The sequence below is a fragment of the Rattus norvegicus genome, chromosome 12 (genome assembly GCF_036323735.1).
Source record: "Rattus norvegicus strain BN/NHsdMcwi chromosome 12, GRCr8, whole genome shotgun sequence".
Lineage (NCBI taxonomy): Eukaryota > Metazoa > Chordata > Mammalia > Rodentia > Muridae > Rattus > Rattus norvegicus.
This window is the reverse complement of record NC_086030.1, coordinates 19,733,577-19,744,899: the sequence shown is the minus strand read 5'-3', so window position 1 is coordinate 19,744,899 and position 11,323 is coordinate 19,733,577. Positions and strand designations below refer to the sequence as shown.

Here is an 11,323-nt window from a genome sequence, read left to right as displayed (position 1 = left end):
GGCCCTCACCTCTCCACCTCTGCCTAAGAAAACCTGTTAATCAGGACACTTGCAGTGGTATGGATGGCTGGGCTTGGTGAGGCCCCTTGCAGGGGGAGCTAGCAAGGGAGGCTCACCCACTGGACTCAGAGGCCTCGCACGGGGGTTTGGGGAGGGGCAGGCAGGGAAGAAACCAAGGCAGGGAATGAGACACCCAGGCTCAGAGGGATGGGACACTAGCATTCCAACCCCATCTGCCTGTCCCTTTCGGCTGCGTGTATGAACAGACCTGCCAGGTGTTGGGAAGCATAGCACAGTGGTGAGGCCTGAACAGCCTTGGCCACAGTCCCGGGAGGGAAGATAAATGTAGCACTTTATTTCATCAGGCTGGGACTGTGGACGCAGGCCACAGTCTGGCCACCAAAGTGACATAAGCAACCAGCACATGGGCCGGTACGGGCACACCTTGGGACAGTACAGCCCTAGAACTCGATGGGGTGGGGAGGAGAGGAGAATGGTGGGGTGTGATCTGGCTTGGTCATCCCCAGCAGCTTGCTCCTGCTGGCCAGGGACAAGAATGGTGTTTGTGACATGATGCAGCTATGGGTAGCAAAGGGGTTTGGGGACATGTGGGTAACTGTCTGGAAGACCAAGAGCTAGGCCAAGGTCTGAGGGTTGCATGTGAGACGCTGCAGGTATAGGCTAGGCCGAGGTCCAGTGGCTGTAGGCGTGGATGCTCATGGGAAGAGGCTAGACAGAGGTCTGGCGGCTGAACAGCTCTATGGTGAGCGCGCTGAGGAAGGCAGGGATGCTGTCCTGCTGCAGCAGGTGCAGCTCAATGAGCTCAGGCACTGAACGGGAGAACTCCGTCTCCAGCAGCTGCATTTTGGAGCCCGAGGGTCCTGTGGCCTGCAGGAGGAGAGAAGAGAGAGGAGGTCAGAAGTGGCTACTGGACAAGTATCTGTCCTCTGTCCTCATATGCTCCCCAGTGGAGGGGGTAAGGGACAGGGAAGGCTGTGCTGCCTGGCACTAGAGTGGAGCCTGGGCTCCAGGGCCACTGGCTTGCTTCTTGCACTCAGTGGGCTTGCACTGCCCACTGAGGCAAAGTTCAAGGTCATCAGCAGAGGAAGCTGAGATTCACAGCAGGGAGCCAGTCCTGCCTCATGGCTATCCCAACTACAACAGGCTACAATTCTTGGGGACCTCCATTTCAGTAGCTGGAATCTGCAGCTGTTACTCGCTTGACCTGGTGAGGTGAAGCAAGTCCAGAGCGTCTTCCAGACTGTGAAGACAAGATGCTGGTGTCACCCTAGCAGGGTGACCTCTGAAGCTCAGACTAGTTCCTGTCCCACTTTCTTATGTCACTATTAACTGAAGGGAGGACACACTGGCTCACGATTGCTGTGATGGGAGGTGGGAGTGGAGCTTGCAGACAGGCGCGCAGCTGCAGTGGGGCATAGTGCAGTTTCTCTGGGTCTGCCCAGGTTACCTGGCTGTCTGGGCAGGCTACCCTGTCACTATGCAGGCTGGGCTGGGAGAAGCAGATGAAGCCCCTGGGCCTTCCTGTCATCCTTCCTTCCCCAACCTTCACTTATCTTGGGGCCTCCCCTGCCAATTGGCCCAGCCATACTGTAGTGACCCAAAATATAGAAGGACCTCTTGGGTAGGAGAGAAAAGCGCTGCTTGCGAGGTAAGGCAAGAAGTCATAATTTCACATAGGACCATGCCCAAACCTCAGGTCTGATATAGGACTAGTGTCCAGTAAATCTAAAGCCCTTCCTACTCTGCCACAGAAAGACAGAGGGCCCAATTAGGAGCAGAGCAGAGGTCAGACTGGTTGGTTCTCCAAGGAAGAAGCAAGGGGGTCCAAAAAAAAAAAAAACCAAATGGGTTTATGGGGTTGCCAGCGGATATGAGTCAGGCCAGAGCCTGACAGCCATCTGAAGAAAGGCAGGCATCAGAAAGGATGAGAAGAAATCAGAACACCAGTGCATCTCTGACAGGAAGTTCCGCTACTGTGGAAAAGTCTCACAATTCCTCAGCATGACCATGTGATCTACTGGTACCCAGTGTGCACCCAGGCCAACTAAACATACATCTACAGGCAGGGGCACATACCAATGTCCACAGTGACAAGCTGCATAATGGCCTACAGGGATGCAGGAATACACAAATTGCAGTTTAGCTACACATATGTAAATAGATAATTCAGCCGTGAAAAGGGACAAGCTCAAGAAACTTTGAGCATAGTAGGCTGTTTATGTGGTGCCATTGGCATGAGGCATCTGTATAGACAACATGGCAGAGGCAGGAGGCAGGTGCTGTGTACCACGGTGAGAGAGCAGGGAGCCCTGCTTTGGGGACAGTGTTTCTCTGTGAATAGCCTGTGCCAATGAATAATGCACAGTGGATGTGCTAATGAGAACCAGGATGCATGGCCCAAGGCATGAGGAGTTTGTTTTGAAAAGTCCACCCTGCCAGGGGCTCTGCAGGTGACCCTACTCCCTGGAGCCACACAGATGGCCAGGCTGCTCCCTTGGGTCCTGGAGTCCATGACTGCCACTGTCTCCCTAGCATGAGCAAGAGGGGACCTGGGGAGACTGCAGCTGCTGAGGCCCCCACACCCCGTTTCACCCCATCCCTCGTGGGCCATCACGGAATGGGAGGCTCTACCTCACTGCTTCCCCAAGCTGTCTCCTGTCTTGCTTGTTACCTGGGTTTTCCTCCTGTTTTCTCACATAGGCAGACCCCCCAGCCTGTTCCCATGGCCCTTAATACATTTAGCCTTGTCATAGTTCAACACAAACCATCTTTAAACAAAAATAAGAGAAACCACTCTGACCTTTTCTCGAGAAAATCCTTTCATTTCTCCCTTCTGCTCTCGACTCGCAATGTTTTTCCCGAAATGTCAGAGGGGCTGACTCTGAGGCAGCTGTTTGGGAAGGAACAGGCTGGCTGGGTGGGGGTAGGAATAGGGTGGGAGGAGAACCTCCAGGGTTCTTTCATGTCCTGGCACTCCCATGTTCTGGGTACCCTCAACAGGAACTTCTAGGTGTCATGTCTCCCTTGCCCCTCCCCAGACATGTGTATGTCTGTTTAACTGTGTTACTATAGAAATGGAACTTTACAGGTTTGGTAAGTACCCCAACATCAAGCTGTACTTCCAATCCTGTAGTCAGGTTGTCTACCACTGAGCCACGCCCTGGCCCCTCACTGGGGGATTCTAGGCAGGGGCTCTACCACTGAGCCACGCCCCAGCCCCTCACTGGGGATTCTAGGCAGGGGCTCTACCACTGAGCCACACCCAAGTCCCTCACTGGGGGATTCTAGGCAGGGGCTCTACCACTGAGCCACGCCCCAGCCCCTCACTGGGGATTCTAGGCAGGGGCTCTACCACTGAGCCACACCTCAGTCCTCTTGTTTTATGTTGGGAGAAGATCTCACTAAGTTGCCCAGACTGGCCTTGAACTATGGTCCTCCTGTCTCTGTGTTCCAAGTAGCTCAGGTGAGAGGCCACTACACCCATTCTTTATTTGAAAGAGACCTGTTTCAGCTGCCAGCACCACTCTCCTATCCTGATAAATAGGCAAGAACTAAAGAGGCCACATAAAATACACTCCAACCCCATTGGCTATCTGCTCACGGAGTCTCTCTGTGGCCAGTACAAGTCCTGGCAGGTCCCTCTGGAGGTTGGAGGGAGGGCAGGAAATGTCTCTCCTTACAAGTCTCAAACAAAACCAAGTCTGAGGTTTGTACCACAAGTTGGGCATGGCCCAATTAGGCCCTTCCACAGTCCCTCTGCCCACTCTCTCAACTTGGCTCCTCTGGTCACCCTGCCTGCCTCGGCTCGGGTAGGCTCACCTCCTCGTGCAGACCCACCCAGGGAAGTGGTCCTGGCTTATCAGCATGTGCGGATTGAATGACACCCCGCCAATCAGTCCCTGTACCGCTTTGCCGTGTTCAAATGCCACCCGGTCCCCAGGTGCCTGCAAATCACCATAATTAGGGGCTGTTCACTTAAAATTAGAGCGCAATTTTTTAAAAAGCAAATTGCCCAGTCAGACGTGCTGGCTGTGGTTAGAAATATTTATGGGCTACGTGCATGTGCCGTCTCTAGCTCCCTCTCCCTCTGTGCTGGGGACAGGCCAATAGCACTGTGGGACCAGCGCAAGAGATGAAGATACCCGCTGCAGACAGCTGCCAGCCTCTGCACTTTGACCCATGCCTCCGCCTCCAGCAGGGGGCTGTTCCCGAGGACTGCAGGGCTAAATTTGGGCAGGGGACGTGACTTGTATGTGTGAAGCCAAGGAGATCCAGATAGGGATGTTGGGGTATCTGGGAACACAGCCAGAAGGATACTAAGGACCATGAGCCAGCACTGGGTGAGTCCCATGCTGTTCAGGCCAAGGAACATGGTACCCTTCATGGTCTTCCCACTCAGCATCTAGACCTGGGTCTGTCCCTCTCCACTGACACTACAGTGGCTGCCATCCCCACCCAGCCTCACACTATCAGAGAGTGCAGTATGCAGGCCTTGTGAGCCTGTGCTGCTGAGTGGTAGAGACAACAAACTACTTCAATAGCTCAGCCCAGGGAACCCTCTTCATGACAGTCACTTTACACCTACCCCAAGTCCCTCCCTCCTTTACCCACCAGAGCTTCCTCCCCCCTAGCTCATCAGAAGAGCTGTGCCAGTGCAGCTGGCATAGCCGATAGCTGGCATCCAGCATGATCAGGCTTCGGTCTTCTTCCTGTGCCCCAAGTTGCCAGACCCCAGGAGGAATTGGCAGCCACTGGTTCAGGATGATGAGAGCAGAGCTGAAAATGACGGTCCTACATGGAGTTCTAAGAGTAGAAACTGTCTATGTGGCTTGCTTTGTGTCCCTGCTGAACTACGTCAAGGAAAGTATCCATGGGCTAATGACAAAGCGTGAAAGGAATTTACTATGCTAGCTAGGGGTGACCTTTCCCTCTGGAGCTCTGTGTGTGTGTGTGTGTGTGTGTGTGTGTGTGTGTGTGTGTGTGTGTGTGTTGGGGGGGCTGGGCCTTGCAGCCTCTAATGATTCGCAAACACACAATTATTATTATTGGATGCTTTCTATTTATGAGCACTGCATCCCCCCGGCTTGCGGTCTGCTTCAGAGTTCCACAGCTGCTCCTGTAGCTTTGGGAGGGATTGGAGGGTACAGGGCAGGGACAGCCCATGGGGTCTCACCCAGCAGGGCAGACAAGTGAGCCCTGACTCTTCCTTCTCAGGTTCCCTATGTGCCCAGAGGCATGGGGGCCAGGACATACTGGGGAAGTGGGCCAGAGAGGAAAACAAGAGTGGGCAGGAGGGTGTGCAATTCAGCTGGTGCCCTGAGGAAAGGGGAAGGCGGGGGAAGTCACTCTTCTACAGCTTCCACTGGAGCTTGGGAGAGCCAGGGCATCCAGGCTGCTCTGCTCCAAGGCCTTAGCCATCTTGCCAAGGGCTGGGAGACAGAACAATCAGGCTGGTCTCCTCACTGGTCTGTCTGCCACCTACATGGCACGGGTCTCTGAGAGTGGCTTTTCCTAGAGTCACCATACTTAGACTACGGACATCACCTGGTGAGATGTAACCCCAGATGCCACTCTTACTTGCTGCATGACCAGCGTGTAAACACTGATTTCCAAGGGATTGCTGCCTTGGCCCTTTGCTGGGGGCCATAGTGACTTAGAGGATCCAATCCCATGTAGCACTCCCAGTCAAGGCAATGTATCAGAATTGAGTCCCTTACATGTAAAATAGTCCAAATAAGACACAGAGATAGGAAGTGGCTTGGTGGGTAAAGAGCCCATAGTACACACGAGGATTCAAGTACAGATCTCTAGTATGTTTCTAAAGCCAGGCATGGCAGCACACATCTGTAACCCTGTTCTAAGGTCAGGGATGACACATCCGTAACCCTGTCTCTAGGAGAGGTGGAGACAGGCAGATTCCAGCCAGCCTAGCTGAGCCAATAAGCCCCAGCCTCACTGAGAGACCCTGCCTCAAAAGATGGTGGGTATGGTGGGAGGAGCTGGCCAGAGGGCTCAGCGGGTGTAGGTGCTTGCATGGAACTGATGGATGACCTGAGTTTGATCCTTTAGACTCACATAGTAGAAACACTGAACTGACTTTCCTCTGGCCCCACCAATGCCGTGCATGTGCCCCACCCCATAACTAAACAAATGAAGACAGAAGTGAAATGCATTGAGAGAATGCCCCCCTGGTGCACATGCACTCCTGTACCCCACCACACGTGTACTCATGCGTACAGTCACTCATACGAACACACATGTGAAAAGACGCTGCAAACTCAAAACTATGAAGCACAGTTTTCAAGTCAAGGACCTAAGGGGGCAAAGGACAGAAACGTGTGGCCTGAGGTCACAGGGCAGAGGACTGACGTGGGAGGGGAGATGACTTCAATCGTGCTTTCTTCTGTTGGATGCTGATGGGCACCTGGTGTAAAAAACTACCTGACCAGGACAAACTAAAAGACCAGAGAGATCCCAGCTAGCACTTGTAGCTCCAAGAGCTGAGAATTTCCCTCTCTCCCAGGCCCAGGACAGCTCTTGGGGACTCAGGAGCCACATCAGAAAGGGTCTGACATCAGTGGCAGGGCAGAAGGAGTCCCTACAGTTGGGTCCCACCTCACAAATCTTAAACTAAGGTCCCTAAGGTTCAAACTGCTTCCAGGCAACTCTACTGCGAAGCCAATAATATTTACTGTAATCTAAAGAAGTCAGACCCGGACCAGGAGAGAGTCAATACCCACTGATGGTCAGCTGGTTACACAGAGAATCAGGAATGCATGGCTCACAGAGAAAAGAAGTGGGGACCAGTGGACATCCGTAACAGGTAACATTAACTCACCATTACTTCCCACCAAGTGACCAAAAGCATGAGACAGTGCCCAGCCAACCCCACAGTGAGCATGGCGCCATGAAACAGGACGAGCAGTGGGAGGCACTAGAGCAGGCCAGACACTGCCCTGAGAGGACAAGTAATCTCAAAGATGCCGTGGGAGGAGATACCCAAAACAACAAAGGAGAAATCACCCACCCATCTATGGATAACATGACTGGGTCACATGACAGGGCGTCACGATATTGAGAGTCCCAAAGGAGAGGTCAGAGTGAGCTGGTGCCTGTGAAACAGCTCTCAACAACCCACATCCAGATAACACAGTCCAGTCCGTCCCCACCCTCCCTTCAGTGGGATCTGCTTCAGACTGCTGCATGGTACACATGCTGGGAGGTTTCTCTGTTACCTCACACTCAGCTCTGACGGGTGTTGCTGGGTTCTCTCTCTGCTTCCAGAGCTCAGAGGAAATGAGCAGCACCGTGTGTACTATAGAATGACAGAGAACTGACAGGCTCCCAGACCGCAGCTACCAAGGAACCACTCCTGGCTTTGTGTAAGGGCCTGTACCCTCCTCACATCCTGAACTTCAGAACTGGTCACTGTGAGCTGTTTCCACTGATGTGTAACTGACGTGGGGGATGGAAAGATTCTTGAGGAAATCACACCCACATTTGGACAATGGAAGGACAAGCCTAAACCAAAAGATCCAAGAAGCCCAATACACTCCAAAAAAGGCAAGAAGAAAACAGCAACAAAGCACACACCTCCAACTTGCTCACCTTTAGGCTCCGAGCAGCCAACAGAGGCAGAAATGCTTTCCCTAAGGAGAAATGAAGATAAAGATGACAGCCTATTTCTCCCGAAAACAATGATGGCAAGGAGATGAGGTGTGCATGTGCGTGTACGTGTGCATATGTGTGTGTGTTGGTTAGGGTTTCACTGCTGTGAGCGGACACCATGACCAAGGCAACTCTCATAAAGATAACGTTTCATTGGGGCTGGCTCACAGGTTCAGAGGTTCAAGCCATTGTCATCAAGGCGGGGACATGGAAGCATGCCGGCAGGCATGGTGCAGGCGGAGCTGAGAGTTCTACATCTTGTTCCAAAGGCAGTTAGCAAAATACTGGCTTCCAGGCAGCTAAGATGAGGTCTTAAAGCCTATGCCCACGGTGACACACCGACTCCAACAAGGCCACACCTCCAAATAGTGCCACTCCCTGGGCTAAGCATATTCAAACCACCACAGGGTGCAAAAACAGTGGATCGTCTACTCTGAACTCGACAAACTGTGGGATAATAACCTTGAAGGGTCTTCAAACACACAAGGCATACAAGCCTGATTTCTCTTTTTTCTTTTTCTTTTTCTTTTTTTTTTTCCGGAGCTGGGGACCGAACCCAGGGCTACCACTGAGCTAAATCCCCAACCCCCAAGCCTGACTTCTAAGCTGATCTACACTATAAACTGACCATTCATCAATCCACCCACTCACCCATCCACTTATCCATTCTGCATTTCTGAGGATGGAACCCAGGGCCTTGTGCATAACAGTAACCACACTCCTCCCAAGCCACTCCAGGCTCAAGGAAGATTCTAGGCACTCTACTGCCTAGCCACACCTCTAGCCGCTTACATAGACAATTTTTTAAAAACTGTCTGAACCCCACCGAGATCTGCTATGAAATCAAAATCTGAAGACATTGTAAGGAAAAGGTACAAACTATAAAACAAGGACCCTCTGGCGACACAAAGTTCCCAAAGGGCATGGCTGAAACTCAGGTCTTATCGTGTAGTGCAAAGTCTACCTTACAACTGTGTGGCTCACTTGTGTAGCTCCCTTTGCACATGTATGCTCACACATGTGAAGGCCAGAGGTCAACCTTGGGTGTTATTCCATGTACAGTCCGCCTTCAATTTTATTTTCTGAGATGTTCTCTCTGGCTTGGTACCCACTGGTCTGGCTGGCATGAGCCACAGGGATCCTTTTGTCTCTGTCTCCTCAGCACAGGGGTAGAAGCCTGAGCCCCAACATGTGGTTTTTTAAAATATATGCTTCTGGGGGTCAAACTAGGTCTTCATGCTTGCAAGGCAAGCCTTTTACCAACTGAGCAATCTCCCCAGCCCCTCCCCCTCCACATCCGTCACATTATGTAGCTGTACTGAAAGATGATTTCTTTTCCTTACAGTTTCTCAGTCAATCATGGCAGGAGCTGAGAAGGGGAATACTGGGGCCAACCAGGATACCAACCATACAGCACTAAAGGACACACACCTAATGACCTGTTTCCTCTAGCAAGGCCCTACCTCCTAAAGTCTCTAGACTTCCCCAGGTAGAGTAACCTGCTGGGAACAAGCATCTGCCTCTTGAGCCTGTCCATTCCAAACAATGACCTACTCAGGCTTCTCTGAAAATACAAGGATGCTTGGTCCTGGAGACTCAGGGTGACTCAACTATTACCCATGAAAAAGAAACCGCACACTCACTTCAAAGCAAATATATATAGTGCACAAGTAACATACATTTCATGTTTGTATGTGTGTGTATGTGTGTGTGTGCTTGCTCAGGTGTATGTGTGTCTGCATGGAGACCAGAGGACAACCTTAGCTGTCATCCTCAGGAGTCATCCACCTTCATCACTGAGACAGGGTCTCTCACTAGTCTGGAACGTGGCTGCCCAGAAAGACCTACTGTTGCCTGCCTCCCCAGTGCTCAGGGACAAGTGTGAGCTGCTCTACCTGGCTTCTTATGTAGGCTGTGGGTCTCAAATGTAAGTCCTTGCAGCTACAGCAAGTGTTCTTATCTAGTGAGCCACTTTCCCAACATATATTTTTCTGCACAGTAGAAATGGACAAGGAATGCATGTGAACAGCACATGGTGGAACCCATCCCTGAGGGGCAGGAGTGAATGCTTCTCTCACACACTAGAGAAGATGGAGATGCCTGAATACCACCTCTGTGCAGGCGGCATCCTAGGGTGTTGTATGCTATCATCAAACAGAAATGAAAAGTGTAAGCCAATACTTTTTATAACAACACTGAAACATGAATCACCTAGGGAAAGATTGAGAGAAGATTGAGACAGCTGCAAGATGGAGATGAGAAGATGGGCTCAGAGGAAGCCCTCTTTGGCTGCGAGGTGCGTTGCTAAGACGCAGTATCCCCAGACAATCTGCACAGTTGGTGCATGCCCAGTCAACATCCGAGCTGCCTTCCTGCTTTGTAGCATGTGAATGGCTGAGACTACAGTTTGGAAGGAGATCTACAACCCCGGGATTCCCACATGGTCTGAAAAAGAGCAAAGCTGGAGCGAACACTGCTTGAATTGCAGAGTAAGGATGAAACAGTAACAGGAACAAATGGAGGGATGGTGGTGGCTCACCCTGAGGCTGCCTCTCAGGTTTGTGGCCAAGGTACAAATGTAACTCAGTGTTTTCTAAACAATGTCACTGTGCCAGGACACATGAAGGTATGTGTACCTACACACACAGTTTTTTGAGACAAGAGTCTCATTGAGTGCAGGTTGGCCTTAAACTCCATATGTAGCTAGGGAAGGCCTTGATCTTCCTGTCTACTCTGGAGCACTGGGATTGTAGGCATGCACCAGCATACCAGGTTTATGTAGTATTATGACAAAACCCAGGGCTTTGTGCATTCTAGGCAAAAATACTCTGCCATCTGAGCCATATCCCTAGCCCTCCATAGATGCATGAGAGAACTTCGAAACCTGTCTAGCTGAGCTGTGAGCTCTGGTTCAGAGACCCTGTCTTGGAAAAGAGGTAGCAAGGGCTAGTCACAAAGCCTCACATACCCAAGATCAGGGGTTCAAGTCCCAGAATCACCAAAACAAAACACAAATCGTGGAGCTGGCAAGGTGGCTCAGTGAGTAAGGCACTTGTCACGGGAGCCTGACCATCTGAGTTCAATCCCTGGAACCCACACAGGCAGGAGGAGAAAGCCCACTGCACGAAGTTGTCCTCTGACTTCCACATGTGCACTGTGCCATGCAGTCCCTGCCCCACCGCGTATATGCAGTAATAATAAACAAAAACATATTTAAAAAATGTGGAGAGGAATAGAAAAATATTCCTAGCAGCTCCCTCTAAGATAGCAATGGTGGAAGACTGGAATCAACATCTACTCCCGTCTGTGCTGGGAAGGTACCTCAAGCTTTGTGCCTGCTGGACAAGTGCTCTACAGCTCAGTGGAATCCCCAGCCATGAGCAACGTGTCTTCATAAAGTGGTTAACATAAGAGCCTGGCTGCCAACTGTCCACACTGGAAGGGAAGGCCTCCTGTGAGTTTGGGGACTTAGCAGAGTGTGTACCTCAGGGCTCATAGCCCAGCCCATCACCTGCTTCCTGTTACCATGCAGCTAAACACAGGCTGAAGAGGAAACTCTATACCATGAAAATATTGGGGCAGGCCTTATCTCTACCCATGACTGGCTTTCTTCCTGGGGACCTGCTATTTGCTC

General features: G+C 51.5%; 1 protein-coding gene across 3 annotated transcripts in view; it reads right to left on the bottom strand.

Moving 5' to 3' along the window:
- Positions 1–325: 325 nt before the first annotated feature.
- Mad1l1 (mitotic arrest deficient 1 like 1) overlaps positions 326–11,323 on the bottom strand; it is a 309,793-nt gene continuing 298,795 nt past the window's right edge. For 2 of the 3 annotated variants that reach the window (XM_063271650.1, XM_017598453.3), the window contains one exon: positions 335–888. In XM_063271650.1, the coding sequence (XP_063127720.1) occupies positions 730–888 (159 nt within the window). In that variant the 3' untranslated portion in view covers positions 335–729. Of the gene's footprint in view, positions 889–11,323 lie in introns of all 3 variants that reach the window. The other variant, NM_001109387.1, reaches the window with a different exon arrangement.